The sequence below is a fragment of the Ammospiza nelsoni genome, chromosome 2 (assembly GCF_027579445.1).
Source record: "Ammospiza nelsoni isolate bAmmNel1 chromosome 2, bAmmNel1.pri, whole genome shotgun sequence".
Lineage (NCBI taxonomy): Eukaryota > Metazoa > Chordata > Aves > Passeriformes > Passerellidae > Ammospiza > Ammospiza nelsoni.
In genome coordinates this window covers 114,992,345-115,015,169 of record NC_080634.1, presented here as the reverse complement: position 1 = coordinate 115,015,169, position 22,825 = coordinate 114,992,345, and the positions used below count along the sequence as shown (strand labels likewise).

The 22,825-nt window shown below is 43.3% G+C and overlaps 1 protein-coding gene across 1 annotated transcript; it reads right to left on the bottom strand.

The window, feature by feature from the left end:
• Positions 1–1,126: 1,126 nt before the first annotated feature.
• On the bottom strand, positions 1,127–22,772 carry WDR4 (WD repeat domain 4). Its single transcript, XM_059466717.1, has 11 exons — positions 22,651–22,772; positions 20,295–20,357; positions 19,363–19,509; positions 16,567–16,723; positions 15,925–16,037; positions 13,197–13,257; positions 12,079–12,177; positions 7,099–7,163; positions 6,250–6,433; positions 5,295–5,364; positions 1,127–2,272 (listed from the first exon to the last, which is right to left on the bottom strand). The coding sequence occupies exons 1-11, from the start codon at positions 22,770–22,772 to the stop codon at positions 2,091–2,093; spliced, it is 1,263 nt and encodes a 420-aa protein (XP_059322700.1). The 3' UTR covers positions 1,127–2,090.
• Positions 22,773–22,825: the final 53 nt, after the last annotated feature.

Sequence of the window (22,825 nt, the reverse complement as noted above, 5' to 3'; positions counted from 1 at the left end):
ATTTAGACCTTCCTTTCTCTGATCACTTTGCACAGAGCCCTTCAAAGCAATGCCCAGGCACACGTGGTCTCACAACTGAAGCTCAGGAGCTGCTGTGTGCAGAGAAGGAAACATGAAATGGAATAGGAAAGGAGAACTTGCAGGAAGAAGAACAAAAAGGCTTGAGCCATCTGCCAGATATCACATCTCATGTCACTCCCACACACCACAATCTGTCATGAGTTCAAGTGTTGGAAGAAAATTTGGGTTTCTTCCAGGAGAGCAGCAGGGTGAGGATCACAGGAGTGCCTGCAGCCAGAGGAGATCACTGTCAAGGTCTGTTCTGTGCTGGGGAAAAATATCCCTCACAGGAATAGGAATTGCCATGGCAGCCTCTGATCCTTCAGAAGTTTAATACTGACATACAGGATCTGCAACCAACCACTGAAGGCAGTTACCTGTGTCCTCCTCAGATTTTCCTCCAGTGAGAAAATGGGTTGCAAGTGACCCAATACAGGCTCCTGCTGCAGATTCAAATTTGTTAAGAAATGTTGGAGTTTGCATGGTGTCTGCAAGCTTCATCATGAGATAATTTTTTTTTCACAGCTAGTAAAAGATCTAGTCAGAACCTTTTCCTGCTGTCCTGTCTGGTTCACAGGCAGTGTGAATAGAAGCCCATTTCTGGTGGTATTTTACAGAATCTGCACACCAGCAAATCTACTCCTAAATAAAAGCTACACTCTGAGGCTGAGCTTCCTTAAGTGCTTCCCCAACTGCTTTCCCTAGAGCCTCTCTTTAATTAAATAACACAAGAACCACCAAGTTTTAAAAGCCAAGCCACCACTCCTACCAAATATCAAAGCACTTCAGATGGCAGCTTCTTACCCCTTCCTGAGAACCAAGAAAAATCCTCATCACCAGAGCTGCACCACTGGACTGAAATTACAGTTTTTCAGCCCAGCATGGCATTTAGGTGAACTACCAAGAAATTTGCCTACTTGTTGCTGAGCTCTATTATTGACATTCAGCATCTTCCACAGGAGCAAGGGAGAAGCTGTCAGCAAACCAAGCAGCTGGGCCCCACATCTGCATTTGAATGCAAAAATTCTCTGTGTCCAGACACTCCAGAGAGAATCACTCACAGTGCACAGGTTAATTCTGAGTACTTTTAATGGACTGTACAGATTTCCACAGCTGGTTTTGTGAAGGACATGATATTCCACATGAACATGACACCATCTGGCAGATGAACACATCTTCTGCCCCCCCTGATGGGCCCATAAGGCTCTCACTGATAACTTCTCAAGAAGATGTATCTCTTGGATAATTAAAATGGAAAAGTTCTCCATGAAAAAAGCAAGATGCACTCCAAATTTTGCTCCCAGGCCTCTGGAATGATTTTCACAGACACCAGTAGGATCATATTGCAATGGGAAGAGCTTCCAATAGCACAATGTTGACTGACACGTTTTACTTTTACTTTGCAGAATACAAAATTAACTTTTGCACTTCTTCCTACAGAGATATTCCACAAGTAGGAAGTAATGGATTAGAAGCTAGGCAAAATCCCAACCATATGAACCAAAGTTAAAGGATAAAAACAGAGAAGGCAAAGTCTCAGCTAAAACCTCTCATACCCAGCAAGAGTTTTTTCTATACTCCCTTTCCCATACCCAGGCACACTAAGTTAGTTACATTAACTAACAGACTTTTAAAAAAAGTTTTTAAAAAAAGCCCCAAAATAACCCAAACCAAAAGTAATAAAAATAAAGTTGTATCCACTTTAATCAGCATGTTTCCACCTGAAAAAAAAGCCTGAACACAGTAGGCAAAAAGAACATCCTGTTTCAAGGGAAAGACCATCTCCAATATTCATAGAACATGCATCAGAGATTCACAGGACTGAGCCACTGACACTGTATTCTGCTAGACAGTTTAGCTATGTTGTAAATGCATTACTTGCTGCAAACAGGATATTGCCATATCAGCCTGCCTGAAAACCTGAATCAAATTTTAAACCAGTCCTTTTGCATAATTCATTTTTCATATAAAAACAGTCCACAGTTGGATCATTTCCTTTCCTCAAGGCAAAGATCACAAGCTCACAGCAGTCATAGTGATGGCTCTTCAGTCTTCATCTTTTTTTTGGCCTGTTCACTGGAACCATGCTGCAGATCCTGCTGCTTCTTCTTCTGCTGCTGTAACTTTTTCTCCTTCCTCTGCAGGTACTCATCCATGTTATCAAAGGAGGCCTTGTACAGGTGGCTGTAGCAGCTCCCTGCACCAACAAAACCTGGAGTTGGGCAAAGCAAGGTGTTTAATTAACACAGCTGTTAATTCCCTCAGAGGTCTCATCAATGACTTCCTGGACTGTAATTTTAGATAATGGCATTCCAGTTCATTTACTGTAGTCCTATCCACTGTATCAGCCTTCCAATACCTCAAGGGGCTCCAGGAGAGCTGGAGAAGGATTTTCACAAAGGCATGAAGTCACAGGACAAGGAGGAATGGCCTTAAACAGAAGGTAGGCAGATTTAGATTAAATATTGGGAAGAAATTCTTGACTGTGAGGGTGGTGAGGCCCTGGCACAGGGTGCCCAGAGCAGCTGTGGCTGCCCCTGGATTTCTGGCAGTGCCCAAGGCCAGGCTGGACAGGGCTTGGAGCAGCCTGGGACAGTGGAAGTTATCTCTACCCATGGCAGGGGGATGGAATGAGATCATCTTTAATTTCCCTTCCAACCCAAACCACTTGTGATTAAATATCAACATTTACACTGTGTAAGCCTGGTTTGTGTTGGCAAGCACCTGTTCAGCATTCACCAGCCAGGCACAGCCTCCACATAAGGCTAAAAAATTCACAGAGTCAAGCAGCTCACAGTGAAGCAAAGAGAGGCCTCAGCTCTCCTCACACACTGGACACTTGCAAATTTCAGGGCTTCTGTTTTTCAACTGCTGATGTTGCTCCCTGAGACCCAAGCACTACAAAGGGAGTTGCCACTGAACTGTGCTTAGCTGGATTTTCTCCTGGAGTATTAACTTCAAAGAAGGACAAAGGAGCAGATTTCAAATAGTCGTGTTCTATTGCACATAGATTCCCAAGCCTTTGTTCCAACGTTCCACCTTCTGTGAATTCAGGGTAATATTCCTCACAGCATCCCCAAGACTGCAGGTTTAGATGAGTTTAGCAGGGAATTAACTGCTAAATCCCTCCTCAGATTGTTTCTGTAGAGAACACAGAATGAGACCAGCTGGCTCAGTCCATATTTCTGAAAAATTGTTGGAATGGCACTTGACAAAGCCAGTTATCTCCAGTTCTCCTCTTTTCCCAAAAAAATCACAATTTTTAAAGGACAAATAAAGAGAAATGCAGTGCCTGCTAAGGTCTGGTCCTGAAGCTAAGTGTGATATTCCACAGAAACCCACATGCAGCATCCCCCTGTTTCTTGGTAGACCAACAAATCAAGTTTCCCTCTGTGGTCCTCAGCAATGCTCAAGCTTTCACTGTCAGGGGTGCTGCACTCAGAGGCTTTACTGGCCTTTGGCTCTGGGAGAAATTGCATGCTGCCAGTTTGAACAGCCATGCTACTCTCCACTTGATCAATCTGCACTAAATCCTCTCCTGGGATCAGTTACAGCACAATGCCAAACTGGTTCATGTGTACAAGGGGCAATGGCTTCAAACTGAGAGTGGGTTTAGATTCAACATTAGGAAGAAATTCTCCCTGTGAGGGTGCTGAGGCACTTTGAACAGACTGCCCAGAGAAGCTGTGGATGTCCCATCCCTGGAAGTGTTGAAGGCCAGGCTGGATGAGGCTCTGACCAGCCTGGACTAGTGGAAGGTGTCCCTGTCAAGGAGTTGAACTGGGCTGTCTTTAAGGTTCCTTTCAACCCAAACCATCCTGGGATTCTGTGATACTTCCAGATTGACCATTACATGCCAAATCCTACAGAATAAAACATGCCCCAGCTCTTGTACATCCCCAGACAAGTGAGAAAAGCTTATAAAAGGACAATATGCAAGGATTGGGACTGAATACAATGTAATGATCACTTGTTTCAGAAGACATAACTCCCTTTAAAGCACTAATTATGCACTGGAATAAGTGCTCATCAAGTGAGCCTCCCCTTACTAATTAACACTAATGAACCCTGTCATGTGAGCTGTGCTCCTTTCCCAGCTGCACACGAGCTGGTGACTGAATTTCCACGTGCTAATTATGCCCAGAACCTCTCCCCCTGCCTGCTCTCTCTGCTCCTCTGTGCTCATTTCCACTCAGCCCTCATCCTCCTAATTATCTGCCTGCCTGTAACTATCAAGTCTGCACCATCTCCATGCAAACATCTCCCTTCCAAAGGAACACCTGACTTACACAGACTGCACCACCTTAATTACAATTTAATAACCAACTTAATGACAGCTACATGCTACAACATCCAGTACCAGATATTAAGGAGACTTTACACCAGACTGAACATTTCTGCAGCTCTTCCATCTTTACATATGAACAGACCATAAGACTGGTGGAATCTGTACCATGTTTTTAAGGAAGATTCCAGTCTCCCAGCAAAGTGCAGGATAGAAATTTCTATGACTGAAGTTTCAATACCTAATTGAGATTTTAGCACATGCCACAGCCCTTCTCTACCCTGCAGCCACAACCTCTGCTATAGTTTCAGTATATATAGTATATATAGTTTAATATTATTTTTGTTTATAATACAAAAAATGCTGGAAACATAGGGTGAGTCTGAATGAGGAAATTATTTTTCTGACAGAGACTTGGGGGTGGGGCAGGAAGCAAGAACAAAATGAGCCAGCCAGACACTAAGCAATGTCATCTGCTGTCCCATCCAGGGTCACACCTTCCAGTCACATCAGGCTCCTCATCCTGCCCTGCCAAGGTGAGCCCATCTTTACAGCAGAGCTGCTCCATCCTGTCTCCACTGTACCTGTGATAAAGCCTCACAGCCAGGCAGGAGACAAGACAACACACAGCAGTTTTTGATACCACAGCAGTAAGACAGACTCCAGCAGCTCTGCCAGAGGCTGTTTGATGCATCCCTGTGATAAGGTGTCTGTGGAAAAGTTATAAGGCTGCAATTCAGCTCTAAATTCCTCCATGGTTCTGTGATAACACAGCCCTCAACACACCTCATTATCTGCACTGACTTCCACACCAGACAGTGATGAAACTGAGAAAAGACTGAGTGGCCTCAAGAGCCAGCTGAACTGACCTGAACTCCAATCTTGTTCTAAATTTTATGCTTCAGCTGTAAAAACTGCATTTCCTAAACCTTTAAGCCAAATTTCTCACCTTCAAACACTGTCCAGTTGTCTTGAATGTATTTTGACATCTTCTGTAATCCCTTGTCATCAGTTACAGCCTGGGAAAAGAAGGAAGATTGCATGTTATTTTGAGATTAACAGACAATTTCATGTTCCACAGATGCTGAAAATGCACCAGCTCTCAGAAGTGTGTAGTGAAACAGAGTAGGTGTAAAACCTCCATGATCTCTTCCAGGCTCCTTTTTCTAGGACTGTTATTGAAACCTGGCCTGAGATCTCAAGTTCTGCTAGGAAAGCTTTGCCATTTGAACAAAGACATTGATTCCCACTTGCTAATCTGTGAGGAAAAGAAATATCCCAGGGAACACATTAGGGTCAAAGAACACACTCAGGAGTTTCATTAAAACCTCTTCACAACCAGACCATAATTAGCTGGGGACTTACAAGGATAACAAATGAGTTTCCAGTTTTTAATAGGCAATAAAAGAGAACTAGATAGCACATACCCCAAATCTGATTCCCTGTTCTCATTGAAAATAAAAGTAATTCCCTTACTGCTCCCAGGGTGCCTTGTCCTGGAAAAGATCCCTCAGAGGCAGGCACAAGGAAAGCTGTGTGAGAATTCCTGAGCAAATCCAAAGGGATTTTGTAGGTTTTGGGGTTTGGCTTTTTTTTTTTAATCATCAGGTGTAGCCCACAGAAAGCTCAGGCAATGGTTTAAAGCAGTGAGTGCTGACAAGCACTCTGATCCTGCTGGGGCAGATGGCAGCTTTAGCTCACAACAGACACACTGGGGTTCACAACAAGCTCCTGACACCTCTGCATCACACACAGGTGGGAAGAATGAGATGTGTACCTATGGCTTTTACTCCACCTCAAGACAGAGAGAAAGGTGCTTTTTTAGCTTTCATGGAACAGCAAACTCCACTTCTGTTGTGGCCTCAAGACATCACCAAACAGGATTTCCAGCATTAGAAAAGTACCTTCCACTGTCCATCACATGCTCTGTACATAAGGAGAGGAGCTTCCTTGTCTTCCTGCAAAATCCACAGGTCTCCCATTTCCTGAAATGCAATGTCCCAGCCTTTGTGCTTCAGGGAGATTTGCTGTTTGTAAAGCAGCTGCTGGGCAGTGGCATCGAGCTGAAAGATGTAGACTGTGGGAATACTTTTGAAAGGAAAAACTTAATTACCATTATTACCAAATCCACCTACAGCCATCACTTGTACAGCAAACTACAGACACCCACTCCAATTCCAAACAGAGCCAAAGCCAAGTGGTTACAATGAGCACTTCAAATGCTGTTTGCTTACATGATCTGAGTCAGAAGCTGTAAATACTCAAAGTACCAAACAGCTTTTCAAGTGTTATGTGAAAGAAAAAGCAGCCAGTGCTGCCTCCTCTTTAAAAGAAAGGGTAGTAAAGGGAATTTCAGAAGGATTACTAAGGACTTTTATGAGGAGTGTTGCACTGTGACACACTGGCCTACAGGGCTGCAATGAAGGTAAATACACAGCTGAGCACCAGCCAAAATAAAACATCCCCAGCTCTTGTACATCCCATCCTTGTGCTTCCTCCACTGAGGGAAAGGCATCACAAACTGAATCATTTGTTTGAATCATGTTTGAATCACAAAAATTAACTGAGCCAGGTAACCCTTGCACTCCCCTCTGCACTCAGAGCAAGTCCAGGACCCAGAGGCTCCCTGGGAGGCCACAGGCATTCCTGGACATCTGGAGATGCACGCTACCAAGAACTCCAGGCTCAGGGAAAGCTGCTCATGCCTTTGCAGTAGCTGTGATGATTTTAGGCATTATTCCATGTGCTCTTACCTGTCACACAGAATGGCAACATAACCACCTTGACAGCAGTAGGTTATCCTTGACACAGTGTATTTCTATTAGGAATAGATAAAAAAACATCCTTGTAAGTTAAGGCCATTTATGGGCAAAAAATTCACATTCCATTTCACTAGGAGCCTTTAAAATTTAGCAGATGTCTTAATTTAAAGCAAGTTAAGCAACTTAATTACCTTCTAACTGCAGTCAAGGCTATTTTTGTACCAGTGTTTGCTGTTTTTATAAAGTTTTCCATACTTCTCCCTTCCACACTGTCCCAAAATGAAATGTAAAGGTGTGAGTGAACTACTCTTAGCAGACAAAGCAGCAGATGAAGGAAAATACAGCACCTCCAAACATTCTCTCCTGCAATGCTAATGGCAAAAACATTGACATTAAACCTGCTCAGGCAGAGTATCACTCCAGCAGCTCAGACATTACAAACACAAGCTATTAGCTGCTGTTGTGCTGGTTAAAAAACGAAGATAGTGATGCATAGCTAATACCCCCAATATCCCTGCTGTGCTGCCTGTTCCAACCTGAGTCTGGGTGAAGCCATCCTGCTCCACAGAAAATGTGTTCTGAGCAACAAGGAAGGCCTGCCTGAGGCCATTTCCCTCATTAAAACAAAAAATCCCCAATAAAACCAACACAACAACAAAAAAACCCCACATCACACTCCTGTTTTATCTGAGAGAAGCAGCACCTCTGCTGCACAAACCACTCTACTTGAAATATAAAACAACTCATTTGAGGCTCCTGGAGTGGGAAGAACTTAAGAGGAGGAGGAAAACTGCAAAATGATGTCCTGGGGTGCTTTTTCCAAAGTATCTATTACATAATGTGAATAGCAAAACTGCAGCAGCAAAAGGCTGGCTCTCAAGTGTATTTTATAAGCAGTGACAACACCAACACTGCTGATGACTGAAACCTTCCAAGTAGAGAAGCAGAGATTTATTTCCTTTAGGGCAGGAAAAATACATCTTTTTGACACTCTGCTGGCTGAATTCTGATGTATCCTCAAATATTCATTTTTTTAACTTCTACCTTCTTCCCTAACACAACACTGGTGACTGGACAGAAGCTCTGGCTCACAAAGTTGGAGTAAATTTGGGAGTTACCACAGGATTTTACCCTTGCAGCTACCAGGTGATGTATAGATATTGTCAGGGTGCTTGTTTCACAGTTTTGCAAACCCTGCAGGAAAACAAAATAAGCTGTACAGCTTCCAAAAACTCAAGTCAGCAAGTTTACCACCAGAAGCTAACCATTTTGTCAACAGCACATGATGCAACCACTAAGAGATAAACCAACTGTGGGAAAGAGAACTAATTCATGGTATAACAGAGCTGAAAACAATTCTTTTTTTTCTTCAGCACATGAGAAAAATTGTGTGACACAATTTCATAGGGGGAAGGAAGAACAGCATGCACACACTTCTCACTCATCTCAACCACCTGTCTGGACAGAAGAGGAGCATTTAATAAAAAATATTATCAAAAGGATTGATATGGTTCAGAGTTCCTGGGAACAGATGGGACTGATCTCCTGCTACTCTGCAGAAATATGAAGTTATTAATCCATATTCAGCACCAGGACCCCTGTTTCACACAGACACAAAACAAGTACCAAGTAGGATGAGTGGGCTGAACCAGAAAGGTTCTGTGTGGCTAATGTGGCTAAATGCTGTTTCTGCAGGATGGAGCCACTTACAGCACAGCTCTGGAGTAGAACTGACAGCTCCCATTTACTGTAAGCCATGAGTGGGTTCTTCAGACACTTAAAGGAACAAGCCAAAATAGATTTTATATACATATATATGTATATAAAAGCTGAAACCTGTGCCATTTATTTCTAATAACAAAGCTCTGCCTCTCTGCCTGTTGCCTGACAAACATGCAGGGAAGTGCCTACCTACACAGCCAAGAGCTTTGTGAGAGAGACAAAGGGCTCTGTGAACTTGAATTAGGCAGCAGCTCTCTCCCAACCCCACTGGAGGAGGGAGGAGGAGGCTGTTTTGATTTAAACCAGGTTTTATTCACAGCTGGAAAGAGACAGGAAAATGCATCTTCTTTCCAAGTTCTTTCCATGCGTGGGTAAGTTAAAAAATCAGCAAAATGAATGCACGACCCACAGCAGTATCATGGTCAAGGACAGGGCTATTAAATCAGTTAAGGAAGGGCTACAAGAACATTCTGTGACAAACAGATGTTCACTTGATACTCTCTGAACTCAAGACAGCATTTATATGGCACTGTTATCAGCCTGCCAACACCTTAAAATTAACTTTTGATGTCATCTGTGAGAAGAGTGACCCTATAAAAAATTAATGTACTGGTGCGTTGGGGTAGAATTGTGCAATTCATGTTCTGGACTTTAAACAAGCTTCTGCTGTCAAGAGGATCAGATGAGGTGAAAGCTCTGAAGCAGGAAAATATTTATATAGCACTATGGAATTAAGAGAATTACTCCCATTCTAGTGGGAAAATGAACTGAGGATCTGCAAGCCATCAGCTGAAACCAATGCTACACTGCTCAAAACACTCCTACATTCCCCAAACAGACTCAAATTCATCATCTGCCAAGCAAAACAAGCCCACAGTTTTGTGCTCACATGTCCCACCATTAGTGATGATTCCATCCCCATTGAGCTTCAAGCTGTGTTTAAGGCTCCACTGCATTCACACTGGCTATCAATGGTAAAAATAAAATGTAACAATACACAAAAAAAAAAAAAAAAAAAAAAAGAAAAGAAAAGCGCTTCTATCCCCATCTGATCCCTGGCTGCAGAGTCCTTTGCACACACTGTGTTGTTACAAGCTGGCTCAAGAGATTGTGACCTTAAATTCAGACCATGAATGTCCCTCTGGGTTGTGGAGATGCCTGTGACACACCTGGATGCACAGATTACTAAACACTGCCACCAGATGCCACCTCTGGCATTTCCAGCACTGTGATGCCAGCAGAACATGAGTTTTTTCACTGCAGAACACCTGTGAGAGTGAGCAGTGTCCAGGATTTCACAGAGTCAAGTCACAGGCCACCATGTGCCTTCCAACAGCACCACCACACGTGGCAGTGGATGGAAAAACTGCAAAGCACTGCAGGAATAAGGTTTATTACTTAATTACTGTGTTCTAATTATTAACCCACAGTTTATGGGCTTTCCCTTTCTGTCTCTGCTTACTCACACTGGGGTAAAGAAGCTAAATGGAAACTCCTCAAGCAAAGGGCACCTCCAGTTTCTCCTGAGGCTGTATCAACATGTGGAATATCTTATGGAAGGGAGAAAAGGCAAATATTACTAAACTCCATTTAAAAACATTCTAAGAGAGTTGGAGAGGTTTTCTTAGATCAGCTCCTACCTGCAGCAACAACCTGACATTTGTTATTTTATCCAATGCTACATTCAAGGTTTATTGCATAGTTCAGTATTCTTTTTTTATTAACTTGTTTGGAATCAGTGGAATTAGGGTTCAGTGTCAGATTAAGCACTGTGAATTTACTCACGAGCCATCTTAATAATGCTAAGCCAGTCTAAGGAACAAAATAGCATTTTTAATATTAGTCACAGAATTCCCCACTTCAGTTAGTTGCTTACTTGTCCCCAGTGATCCTACAAATCTAGAAAGCGAACTGTTTTAAAATAAACCTATTATTTCCTCTGAAACAAATGCTGCACCCAGAGTATCAGTGGATACCAGTTAGATTGGCTTGTCACCCAATCTTGTACCTTTTTCACTTGCCTAAAACCCCAAGAACAGCTTTTTCAGAGATTTCAAGCACTGCCATTGAGCTGAAAAGAGGCAGAGACCTTGTGAATGTGTGTGAGAGGTGTGTGCCTCAGGTGTGCTTTCCAGAAGACTCCAGGGTCCAAGGAGCAGCTTGAATTGTCCATATGGACATCACCCAAATCTCTGCTAGCAGGAACCCAGGGGCCCAACCCTTGGCCAAACCCAGGATTCCCAGTATGTAAATGGGACAGCTGTGATCCAAGTGGCTCCCAGCTGCTGGGAGGTGAAGCACAACACATTCCCACCAGCAAAATCACAGCACAAAGGAGGGAAGGCAGAACTGAAATCCAATTTCTGCCTGGATATGGATTCCACAGTGGATTTCCCTTCCAGTTGTCACCTGAAAACTGGGAGGCAGCTGTGGTGTGCAGGGAAAGAAGTGTTTTTAGAGATTCACATGAAAAATCACACATAGCAGGATGGGTGGTGAGGAGAACTCAAATAACCCAGCAGATGAGTAGGTGGTTTAGTTCCATGCATGCAGCAGGGACAAGGACAGTGCTATTGCACTGCTAATTGGTCTTATGGCACATTAAATGACAAGAAAAAAAACCCCAAAACTACATTTCAAGCACTACCAAAACAACTGCTCACATCAGGTGAGCATCTCAAATCACAGCAGCACCCCAAACTTCTATGAGACTGCTGATGTAGAGGCTGGAAGCTCAGGAGAGCTCCAGTTTTTGTAGGACTCACACATTTAAATTCTGGACACTGTCCAGCTGTGAGAGAACCTAAAATAACAAGCCCAGAGTTTTGACTCCACAGGGCACTACTGCAGATCACTGGTTAAAAATATTACAAAGCCTCTTCTAAGCATTTAAAAAAAAATGGGTGAATGTTTAGATCTTCCCAGTGTCACAGGATGTTTTCTGCCTAGAAGACTACAACACCTGTGGTTTTGGTGGAAAAAAAATTTCAAGTGAAGGCTTTGCCCACTGTGCAGAACTTGAATTTGGGAAGAATTAGAATCAGCTTCTTTTGATCACTGCTTGGCAGAGTTTAGAAATTCACACAAAACACAGGAATGGATTTCAGGGACTGTCCTCCCAAAATCCCAGACTGTTGTAACAGCTTTTGTAAGTTCTAAACCCAGTGACAGAAGGGAAAATGCAACCAAGACATCTGGCATTGCCAAGGATCAGGAGCACAGCAAAAGCACTGGCACTCATGGACACACCTGGTCTGGTTTGGTTGCCTGGGGCCCACAGATGGCACTCAGCTGACAGCAGTGCACTTCTTCTCCACTTTTATACTGCCAAAGTCTCAGAGTGGAGTCCTGGACAGATGGAAGTGGACACAAGTCTGTTACTATCAGCACTCAGGCAAAGAGAGGCCACTCCTGGCCTTCAGCTAAACCCTGCTTCCCTGAAGAGCTCCCCACAGAAGCTGCTAAATAGTCACTTAGTTAAGACCTCAAATTGCAGATAAAGCATTTTAATTAACATAATTTCCCCCTGCATTCTAAATTATTCAATCATGCTAATTTTAATTCTCCTTTTGAAGTGGAAATTGGGGAGCTGGAGGAGGGCATTTCAAGCCTGTTTTAAGCAGCACAGTCATGCATGTGCTCAGCATTTTAATGGCAATTCTTTCAGGCTGCCCTTCTCTGCCCCATGCTCTTGTTATCAACCAAATTGTCATTTGATTTAGCAACCTCCTGAAGAGAGACTAAACACCTCTCTGGAAGAACAAAGCCAAGAGCATTTGCTAGGAGTGAAATACAGCCACGTGCAGCACTAGCACTGGAGCTGCTTCAATAATTAAGAGGGACAAGAGCCTTAGGGAAGCAAGAACAGCAGCTGAAACCAAATGGCAGGAGTTACTGTGATCTTCACAGGAAATATTATTTGTTTCCTGTGCAGTTTTGGTAGTCTGGGGAACAAATATTGTTTCCCTTCTTTTAGGCCAGCTCCATCCCTCTACATGTGTGGCATGGCAGCAGGATGCCATCAGTTCAGGAAAAGGGCAGGGGAGGGAAGGGAGGAACATTCATTTCTACAGCTCTCACCCAAGAAGGCAATGTCTGTGCTCCAGAGCAAGAGTTAATGGTAATTTCACCAGCCCAAAGATGCTTTTACTATAAGCACAGTAAAAGGTTCTTGGTGATCCAGCAACAGAATGGCTGAACACTGAGCAGAACCAAGAAAAAGGAGGAGGAGGAAGGCCATGCTGCAAACAATGAGAGATTATTCCAAGTATCCCAAGGAATTTGGCCTAAACACAAGTATAAATAATAATTTAAAAACCCAAACATACAAAAACCCAACATTTTTTGGAAGAAATTGCAATACATACCCCAGAAGCTGACAAGAGCAGGTCAGGACAGTTGGGTATTACAAGTATTTTGCTTACAAACCTAAAGGAAAAGCAGTCAAAAGTTGAACTCTCTTGCTTGACACCCTGGTCTTTAAACACACACAGTAAGAGAAAACAGCAGTTTTAAAGAGAACCTTACAATAAACAAACAGATTTTCCACATCAAGATAATTAGGAGGAAGAAGAAAATGTCAACAGTACTTAGTAAACATGCACTACACAAACTACTGACTTTCTACTTAATAAAGAATTTCATTTCCCCATTTGCACTCAGGGAATACTACTGACTTCCTCCCAGCTGAGAACATTGTCATTTAGATCAAAAAGTGCCAGTGGAGACAGATTTACTCAGGTAGCAAATTCCCCTTTCTCAGTTCATGATGCACATTAAAAACATGGATCAACAGATCCTTTAAAGCACAGCAGTGATGGCTCAGCCTCCAGAGTGCCACATCTCCCCAGACACCGTTGGGAGATGATTTAAAAGGAATCTTCAGAGAATTTTAATGTGGCAGTTTACCAGCCCACATTCAGCAAGAAGTTCTGTTCTCCAGAATTTGGTGATCCTGTTTTGTCTTTGGTGAGCAGTGGTGTCGCAGACATCTTTTCATAAAAACCCTTTATTTAGGATTTTCCCTTCTGGGAAGCTGAGGCCCCAGAAAAAGAATGTAAACAATGGTTATCTGCTGCTGTGGAATGCAACAGGTGCATCTGTGATTGGCCCATGTTGGGTGTGTGTAATTAATGGCCAGTCAAGGACCAAGCTCTCTCCAGGACAGAGTTGGAGAGAGCTCCTTTGTTATTCATTCTTTTCTATTCTCAGCTTAGCCAGCCTTCTGAGAACCTTTTCTCTCTATTTCCTTTTAGTATAGTCATAATGTAATATATATATCATAAAATAATAAATCAAGCCTTCTGATTATGGAATCAACATTCTCGTCTCTCTCTTCATCCTGAAAACCCTTGTGACCACCGTCACACAGCGGTGACCTCAACTTCTGGGGATCATTATTATCTCAGAGCTCAAACACAGTGAGCTGAGCAGAACATGACCTGAATGGGACAGTCTTGCCTTTGAAAACAGGCACAGCTTTAAAGCCATAGAGTGAAAAAATAAAAGGAAGAGATTTGGTCACTGTAACACAAACTTCCAGGACAAAGCAGGCACAACAGATCCAGCAAGAATCACCATGAGCCCCACTGACAGAAAAAAATCCAAGACTGTGAAACAAGACAATTATTGCTTTATGTAAACCATTTTTAAATTTCTTATTTAAATATTTAATTTTGGGATACATTTCAATTAATTTACACTGCTTTTCCCTCTGCAACCACTAATGAACATCTTGGACACTTCCAGGGTTGGGGCATCCACAACTTCCCTGGCTAATCTGTGTCAGTGCCTCACCACCCTCACAGCTAAGAATTTTTTCTTAATATCTAATTTAAACCTACTCTCTGTCAGCTCAAAGGCATTTCCCCTTGTCCTGTCACTCCAAGCTCTTATAGACTCTCTCCATCTTCTTGAATTTATTTCACAGTGCATTCTCCAGCACACTGCAGTCTGGTGCCCAGGCTCTATCCACCCTGGTGACACAGCCAGGTTTATCTGTATTACCACACAACCTAACAAGCCTGAATTCTCCTCTGAGATGCCATTAATTTAATTAGCATGTGTTCAAACCTCCAAAGACAGTTCCTAGGGACTTCCTAAGACTAAGACAGGCTCCATCCTGAGCTAACCATTTCTGGAGCCTCTTGTGAGCAGCATGTGGAGGGAGATGATTCTGCTCCTCTGCTCTGCTCAGGCCCCAGAGGTTGTGTCTGCAGCCCTGGCTACAAGAAGGACATGGACATGTTGGAGCAGGGCCAGAGAAGGCCACAAAAACAAGCAGAGGGCAGGGAAAGAAGTGTTTTTAGAGATTCACATGAAAAATCACACATAGCAGGATGGGTGGTGAGGAGAACTCAACCCAGCAGATGAGCAGGTGGTTTAACTCCATGCATGCAGCAGGGACAAGGACAGTGCTATTGCACTGCTAATTGGTCTTATAGCACATTAAATGACAAGAAAAAAAACAAAACTACATTTCAAGCACTACCAAAACAACTGCTCACATCAGATGAGCATCTCAAATCACAGCAGCACCCCAAACTTGTGTGTGTGAGACTGCTGATGTAGAGGCTGGAAGCTCAGGAGAGCACCTCTGCTGTGAGGAAAGGCTGAGAGAACTGGGGTCTGTCCAGCCTGGAGAAGAGAAGGCTCTGGGCAGACCTTACTGCAGCTTTCATAAAGGGGGCTTTTAAAGACTTTTTTAGAAGTACCTGTTGCAATAGAAGGGATAACAGGCTTAAACTCACTGTAGACTCAGACTAGATGTAAGGAAGAAATGTTTTACAATGAGCCTGGTGAAACACAGGTTGTCCAGAGAGGTGGTGGAGTCCAATCCCTGCAAACATTGAAGGCCAGCTGGGACAGGGCTCTGAGCAACCTGATCTTGCTGAACGTGTCCCTGCTCATAGCAGGGGGTTTTTAAAGGTCTCTTTCTGGGTGACTTTTAAAGGTCTCTTTCCACCCAGGCGATTCCATGACTCCACCACAGACCAAGCTGTTGTTTAGTGTGATTTGAGGAGATTTCACCCACTGGGAGTGGGTGGAGGTGGCTGTGCAGGGCATGGCTGCACACAAGGCACACAAGGCACTCACTCTCTGTGGCCCATGCAGTAGGACACAATGCTGTAGGGAGCCTTGGTCAAGCTGACTCTGATCTTCTCATCTCTGTCTGCAGTCAGGATATACTGGTCGTCAGCACTCAGGGCCTGTTGGCAGAGGGAGAGCTTTAGTGCCCAGCAGTTCAAGCCTTGAAATTCTCCTTAACAAAGCAAAAAAAAAATCTCCTCACCCCAAAAGGTAGGTATAGACACAAAGTCACTTTTTTCCACCAACAATGGAATCCTAAATCTTTGTGACAATAAGGTTCTCACTCACTGAGACAAGCAACACTGACTTCCAGGTCCAGTGAAAGCCACTGAGCCCAACAGCAGAGCTGCAAGACCCTTTCCATCTCAAAAAGAAACTCATCACACCAAAGAGCTCAGCTGGCATGGCAGAGAGGATGAACTCCCAAAGACACTCTGTCACCAAAACTTCTGTCCCTGTAACACGAAGACTTTTTCAACACTCAAAAGCTTTCTTCCTTACCAAACTCTGCCAACACAAACTCAGTAGGAAGAAATCTGGACCACATTTCATTTATATAATTTAAAAAAGTATAAAAAGCAAACCAGAAATCTGGGACAAGAGCAACAATGAGAGACCCAATGCAGGTTTGTAAATAGACACACTTACCACATCCATGAGCAGAGAGACATGACCCAGCTCAAGTTTTCCATCAGCTTTAGGTTCTGTTATTGAGTAAGAATAGACATCACCAGACTTATCTGCAACAAAAATCTTATCCTCTGCAGCTGTGATAACCAGGGATGTGCATCTCCTGCTCACAAACCTGAAAGACAAAAGGCACAGCTTGAACAGCTCTGCATGGCAGCTTCAGCAAGCCTGGAGTTAAACAGACCAAGAGGCTGGGCAGAAAGTTCTCAGATGCAACATTACTGAAATGGCAGCAGTGAGAGTACCACTGAGGGGCTGAAATGGCACCTTTGAGTCTGTAAATGAGTGACTGATGTAACAGCAAACACCTGGGCTGGGGACAGGAACAGGGGACCATTAAAAGCTGCATGACTGCATTTTGCTTTGGTATTTTCTCAACTGAGCACCTCAGCCAGGCAGCATGCCAGGGCTCTAATGAAGGCTGGGAGACTTCCTTGCACTCTACATCATAAAAACGTGAGTTAAACACCTAGAAAAGACAAGGTAGGATTTGTCGTATTAGGAGTCCTTTGCAGCAACACTTTTAGAAACTGTGTAGGAGCTACTCCAGTTACCACTCTGTACTGCAAAGGGAAGCCCTAGATGGAGAGCCTTGGAACTCTTTTCTCCTCATATCCCAAGTCACAGAGCCACAAGCTCTGTGCTCCTTGTCCAGACAAAGCTCTGAAGTTGAACTCTGAGTTGCCCTCATCATTTGCCATCATCTCATAGTTCCAGCTGCCAGTGCAGCAGGTATCAGCTTTCTTTCATCTATCCAGATAAATATAAGAACCACAGATGCCAGAAAACACATCCTGAGTGCTAGCACAGGACTGTGGGCACCAAGGATCATAGAAATGGATATTTTATTCACCTACTCTGAAATTCTGTGGCCATGTGGAGGCAAGAGGACAATACACTATGCTCCAGGTAGGAAGAGAGAAATTCCCAGACTTTTTAGTGGCTGTTTAAAGGAACGCCACTGTGATGGTGTTCACAGGGGTCTTAGGGTGAGGGAAGAGACGAGGATCCGACTCCATGTTTCAGAAGGCTGATTTATTATTTTATGATATATATTATATTAAAACTATACTAAAAGAATAGAAGAAAGGATTTCATCAGAAGGCTAGCTAAGAATAGAAAAGGAAAGGATGAATAACAAAGGCTTGTGGCTCGGACAGAGAGTCTGAGCCAGCTGGCTGTGACTGGCCATTAATTAGAAACAACCACCTAAGACCAATCACAGATGCACCTGTTGCATTCCACAGCAGCAGATAATCATTGTTTACATTTTGTTGCTGAGGCCTCTCAGCTTCTCAGGAGGAAAAATCCTAAGGAAAGGATTTTTCATAAAATATGTCTGTGACATACCACAACAGGATCACAGGCAACCCAGTTCCAAAAAAGGTTACTCTGCCCACCAGAAAGTCTTGCTCCAAGTTCACTGTACCACCTGTGATCTTGAGCACAAAGATTCCAAAGTTCCTCTTTGTCTGACACAAGCTGACTACAAAGGCCAGCACTGTGTGAGACCTTTATAGAGCTTGTTACAAAACACCAACACAAGTCACACAGCTCAAACTTTGGCATTGTTATCCATGCAGAAAGCCTTCTGCCTGTATTCCCATTTTCCCAATATGAGGTAATGACATTCCAAAAAAATCTGTGGTCCTGGCTAAACTTTCAGCAGAAATTAAACACCAAACCATTATCCAGTGCCATGTTACAGGCAAGACACACAAGGCAGGGCAGCAGGGAAGGCAGGACACAGAATGAACAGAATTGGGCATTTCTGGTTTTATCACAGAACATCCTGAGCTGGAAGTGACACATAAAGATCACTGAGTCCAACTCCTGGCCCTGCAAGGGACACCCCAACAATCCCACCACGTGCCTGAGAGCATTGTCCAAACCCTTCCTGAGCTGTGACCACTTCCCTGGGGAGCTGTTCCAGGGCTCACCACTCTGGGTGAAAAACCTTTTCCTAAAATCCAACCTGAATGTCCTCTGGCACAGCTTCATGCCATGATCATTCCTCACCACAACCCTGTTTAACCCCAAGGGTTCATCCTGTATCCTGCACACAGAGCCAAGCTACAGACACTTGAATTTATTTTTGTTTGCAACCAGGGTCTCACATTTGTCAGAGACCAACAGAAAGCAGAGATGCCTCTTGCTCAGGTACTTTCTCAGAATCCCTTCACAATCCTGATTTTCCTACAGAGAATTGTCACAAGCAGCAGCAGAAAACTTGGAACTGGAGGACCTCTGGTGGACAGCTACAGGCTGTTTCCTCAAGAGGAATGTACTGAAGAAAAGCAGCTGCAGCATCTCTAAAGATGGGCTTTTTGAAAAGATGACAGCTTTTTCAAAAGTTCACAAACTCCCCAAAACTCCTCATAATCAGAAGGAACAGAGGGAATCAGAAGGAACACACTCACTGAACTGCTGGGCATCAGTCTCACAGGCCCAACCCCAGTGTAGCAAGAGTGGGCAGAGTTTTAGTTCTTAAAGATAAAAAACACTGGGTTTGGGGTAAGGAAAGAGATTATCCTTCCTTGGACAGTGATATTAAACATCTGCACTCCCATTCTTGGTGAGGGGAAGACCACACATCAATCCTTGACAAATACTCTGAATACCCAAAACCATTAAATTTGTTTGTGTGAAGGAATTTAAAAAAAATAAAGGAAGCTAAGTAATAACAAATATCAACATCCCAAATATTCCCATTTTAGAACTCTGAATCCACCAGCCATAACTGCAGCTCCTTACCTGACACTGAGACATTCCCAGGAAGGTTTTGTTTGGAACAGAATCAGGCGTTTGTTGTCATCTGTCAAGGCAAAATAACCTCCTGATGGGGAGAAGGCAAAAGCCAGGATGTCATCACTTCCTTTATCTGGCCCTTTTCCATCCTGCCTAATAGAAAGAAGGGACCAACAGTTCACAACCTGACAGCCACTAAATTCCCTCAGGGGGTTGTTCCCAAACCACCAGAAGTGTGAGGAACAAAGTAAAACTGTAAATGCTTTTATTTCTGCTGGAAATGTTGAGCCAACGTGGACATTAATGCAAAGAAATAAACCAAGACAAAGGAAACTGAAAGGTCTAAGCCTGGATCAAAGCCTGTTTAGAAAACAAAAATTTTCTAAAAGTTTTCAAGAACTTTTCTAACAATATGAGATGTGCCCAGCAGATGGGCACATTTAAAACATAAGATGCTGGCACATCTTGATATAAATTATGAGGAAAACAGTAAAATGTTTCTTGTTTGGCTACAAGTAAAACAATGTCCAGTGGTTGAATCTAAACTAAGAAAAATACTTTTTTGTCTGTGTGTGTTTTGAATTCTTGTGACTTACAGAACAGGTCTGGAGGAGAACTTATGTAAGTGCCTTGTGGGGTTTTTTTTTTGTTTTTGATGTCTAACAAAAAAATGCAGGACTTTTCCACAGATGTCTTGGCTGACAAGAGACAGAATTACTGAATTTGATTTTGCCACTGCTACTAAAGAGAAAAAATGTGCACAGTGGAATGAAACTCTGGATGAAACAGAAACAAAAACCAGATTCATACATATCCATCAGGGTTAGCAAAACCAACCCTTCACCTGCTCAAGGAGTTATTCTGTGGCTTCCTTCTAGTGCCTTCACAGCCACACAAGCTCAGGGATGCACCCTCCAGAAAAGAGCAGATTTTCTCACCCTTTCTCTCCTAAGGGCTGCTTCTCAGCACTGCTGCAATCATACACGAAGAGATTCTCATCACTGCAAGGAAAAACAAACCCAAAATTACTGGCACTAGAACAACCATGCTTAACTATGGAGAGTGGCAACTCTTTTGTAAAACTCTCTTATTTTAGTTACTGGGCACAACTGCCCCCCATCTTAGAACCACCTCTGCCCAAGTGGGTTCCCAGAGTGTTACAGCTGTGGCAAAATAAAATTTTGGATGGTATGCACGTGTCAAAAGGAAATCCTCCCCTGCTGGTGAAGTAACTCTGCATTTTGCATGAACTGTATTTCTGTCAGACTCAGCACATCTGCCAGCAGCATTTACCCAGTCACAGGATCACAGGATGGTCAGGCTGCAAGGGAGCACAGAGGGTCACCAGGTCCAACCCCCTGCTCCAGCAGGATCCCAGAGCACACAGCACAGGATTGTGTGCAGATGGTTCTGGAATAGCTCCAGAGGGGGAGGGAGACTCCACAGCCTCTCTGGGCAATCTGATCCAGTGTTTGGTCACTGCATAATAAAAAAGTTCTTCCTCATGTTCAGCTGGAACTTCCTGTGCATCAGTTTCTGCCCCTTGCCTCTTGTGCCACCGCTGGGCACCACAGAGCAGAACCTGGCCCATCCTCTGACACCTCCTTTCAGACACCACACAGAACCTCAGAATCATCTGGGCTGGAAAGCACCTCTGGAGACCACTCAGTGACTTCTGGAGATCACCCAGTCTGACCCACTGCCCAGGCAAGGCCCCCTGGAACAGTGACACAGGGATGGCTCTGGATTGTCACCAGAGAGGGAGACTCCACACCCTCCCTCAGCAGCTGTCCAGAGCACTGCCACCCCCATGGAAAGAAATTCTTCCTTGGGCTGAGGTGGAACTTCTTGTATTTTATGGCCATTGCTCCTCACCCTGTCACTGGGCAACAGATGGAAAGAGTCTGACACCATCCTTTTGGCACCGACCTCGAAGACATTTACATGCACCTTCCTTATGAACATAAAATACACCATTATTATGCATGCATACATATGTGTGTGTATATATATAAAAAATAATATTGCATACATTCTAGGCATTTATAGTTTTAGATAGAATGCACATTTTATGTATAATAATGTGGTTTTATGTATAATAACATATGCTTTCTATAAGTTATGTACACGTATGCACTATGTTATATATATAATATATACATATATATAGATGTGTATGTACATATCTATATATAAAATAATATTGTACACGTTCTAGGCATTTATAGTTTTAAGTATAATGGGTGTTTTGTGCATAAAAATGTGGTTTTATGTATAATAAGATATGCTTTCTATAAGTTATGGACACATATAGACTATGTTATATATATAATAACATGTATGTGTGCGTACATATATATATAAAAAATAATATTGTATACATGCTAGGCATTTATAGTTTTAGGTATAATGCATGTTTTATGTATAATAATACAGTTTTATGCATAATAATGTGGTTTTATGTATAAAACTATATGCTTTCTATAAGTTATGGACACATACACTATGTCATATATATGCATATATATGTGTGGGGGTACATATATATATAAAATAACATTGTATACATTCTAGGCATTTATAGTTTTAGATATAATGCATGTTTTATGTATAATAATATAGTTATATGCATACTAATGTCGTTTTATGTATACCAATATATGCCTTGTATAAGTTATGCACACATATACACTATGGTATATATAATATATATATATATGTGTGTATACATATATATAGGGTATATATATATATAAAGTAATATTGTATACATTCTAGGCATTATTATTATACATAAAAGGTATGCGTGTTTTATGTATAATAATATGGGTTTATGCATAAAAATGTGGGTTTATGTATAATAATGTAGTTTTATGTATACTTATACATGCTTTCTATAAGCTATATACACATATTCACTATGTTATATACCTATAACATACATGTATATATATGTATGTGTCTATGTGTCTGTATATATATCTATATATACATATAGTGTGTGTATATCTATATATTCTCTATGCTATAGTTTAAATGGGGGAGCAAACCATGACAGAAAACCGCCGAGGCTAGAAAGTTTAAAGTGCTGTTTCTGCAGCAGAACACGCTGCCGAGGAGCTGGAAAGGCACGAACCGCAGCAGGGCCAGCGGCTCCCGCACGGCCCCAGCACCTCCCTCAGCCCACACGGGCTCTGCGAGCCCCCTCACAGGGCACGGGCGGCCTCCGCCGGTCGGACCCGCCCTGCCCCCCCGCTTGCCGCGCTGTCCCGGCCCCGCACGCCCCGCACTGACCCGCCGTGGCCGGGCCGCGCCGCCAGCAGCCGCCCCCCGCCGCTCGCCGCCGCCAGGGCCCCGCGCAGCGCCAGCGCCGGCCGGGCCCCGGGGCTGCGCCCGCCGCCATCGCCGCCCGCCATGCGCCCGCGCCGCCACGCGCGCGATTGCGTCACCGCGCGCCGCCGTGACGTCA

Coding starts and splice junctions, on each gene's coding strand:
- WDR4 (XM_059466717.1), bottom strand. CDS start 22,772: ATGGCGGGCGGCGATGGCGGCGGGCGCAGCCCCGGGGCCCGGCCGGCG. Junction 12,178..13,196: donor TGCTCTTGTCAGCTTCTGGG/GTATGTATTGCA, acceptor CCATCTGTCCAG/GACTCCACTCTGAGACTTTG. Junction 6,434..7,098: donor GTTGCCATTCTGTGTGACAG/GTAAGAGCACAT, acceptor TCCTTTCAAAAG/TATTCCCACAGTCTACATCT.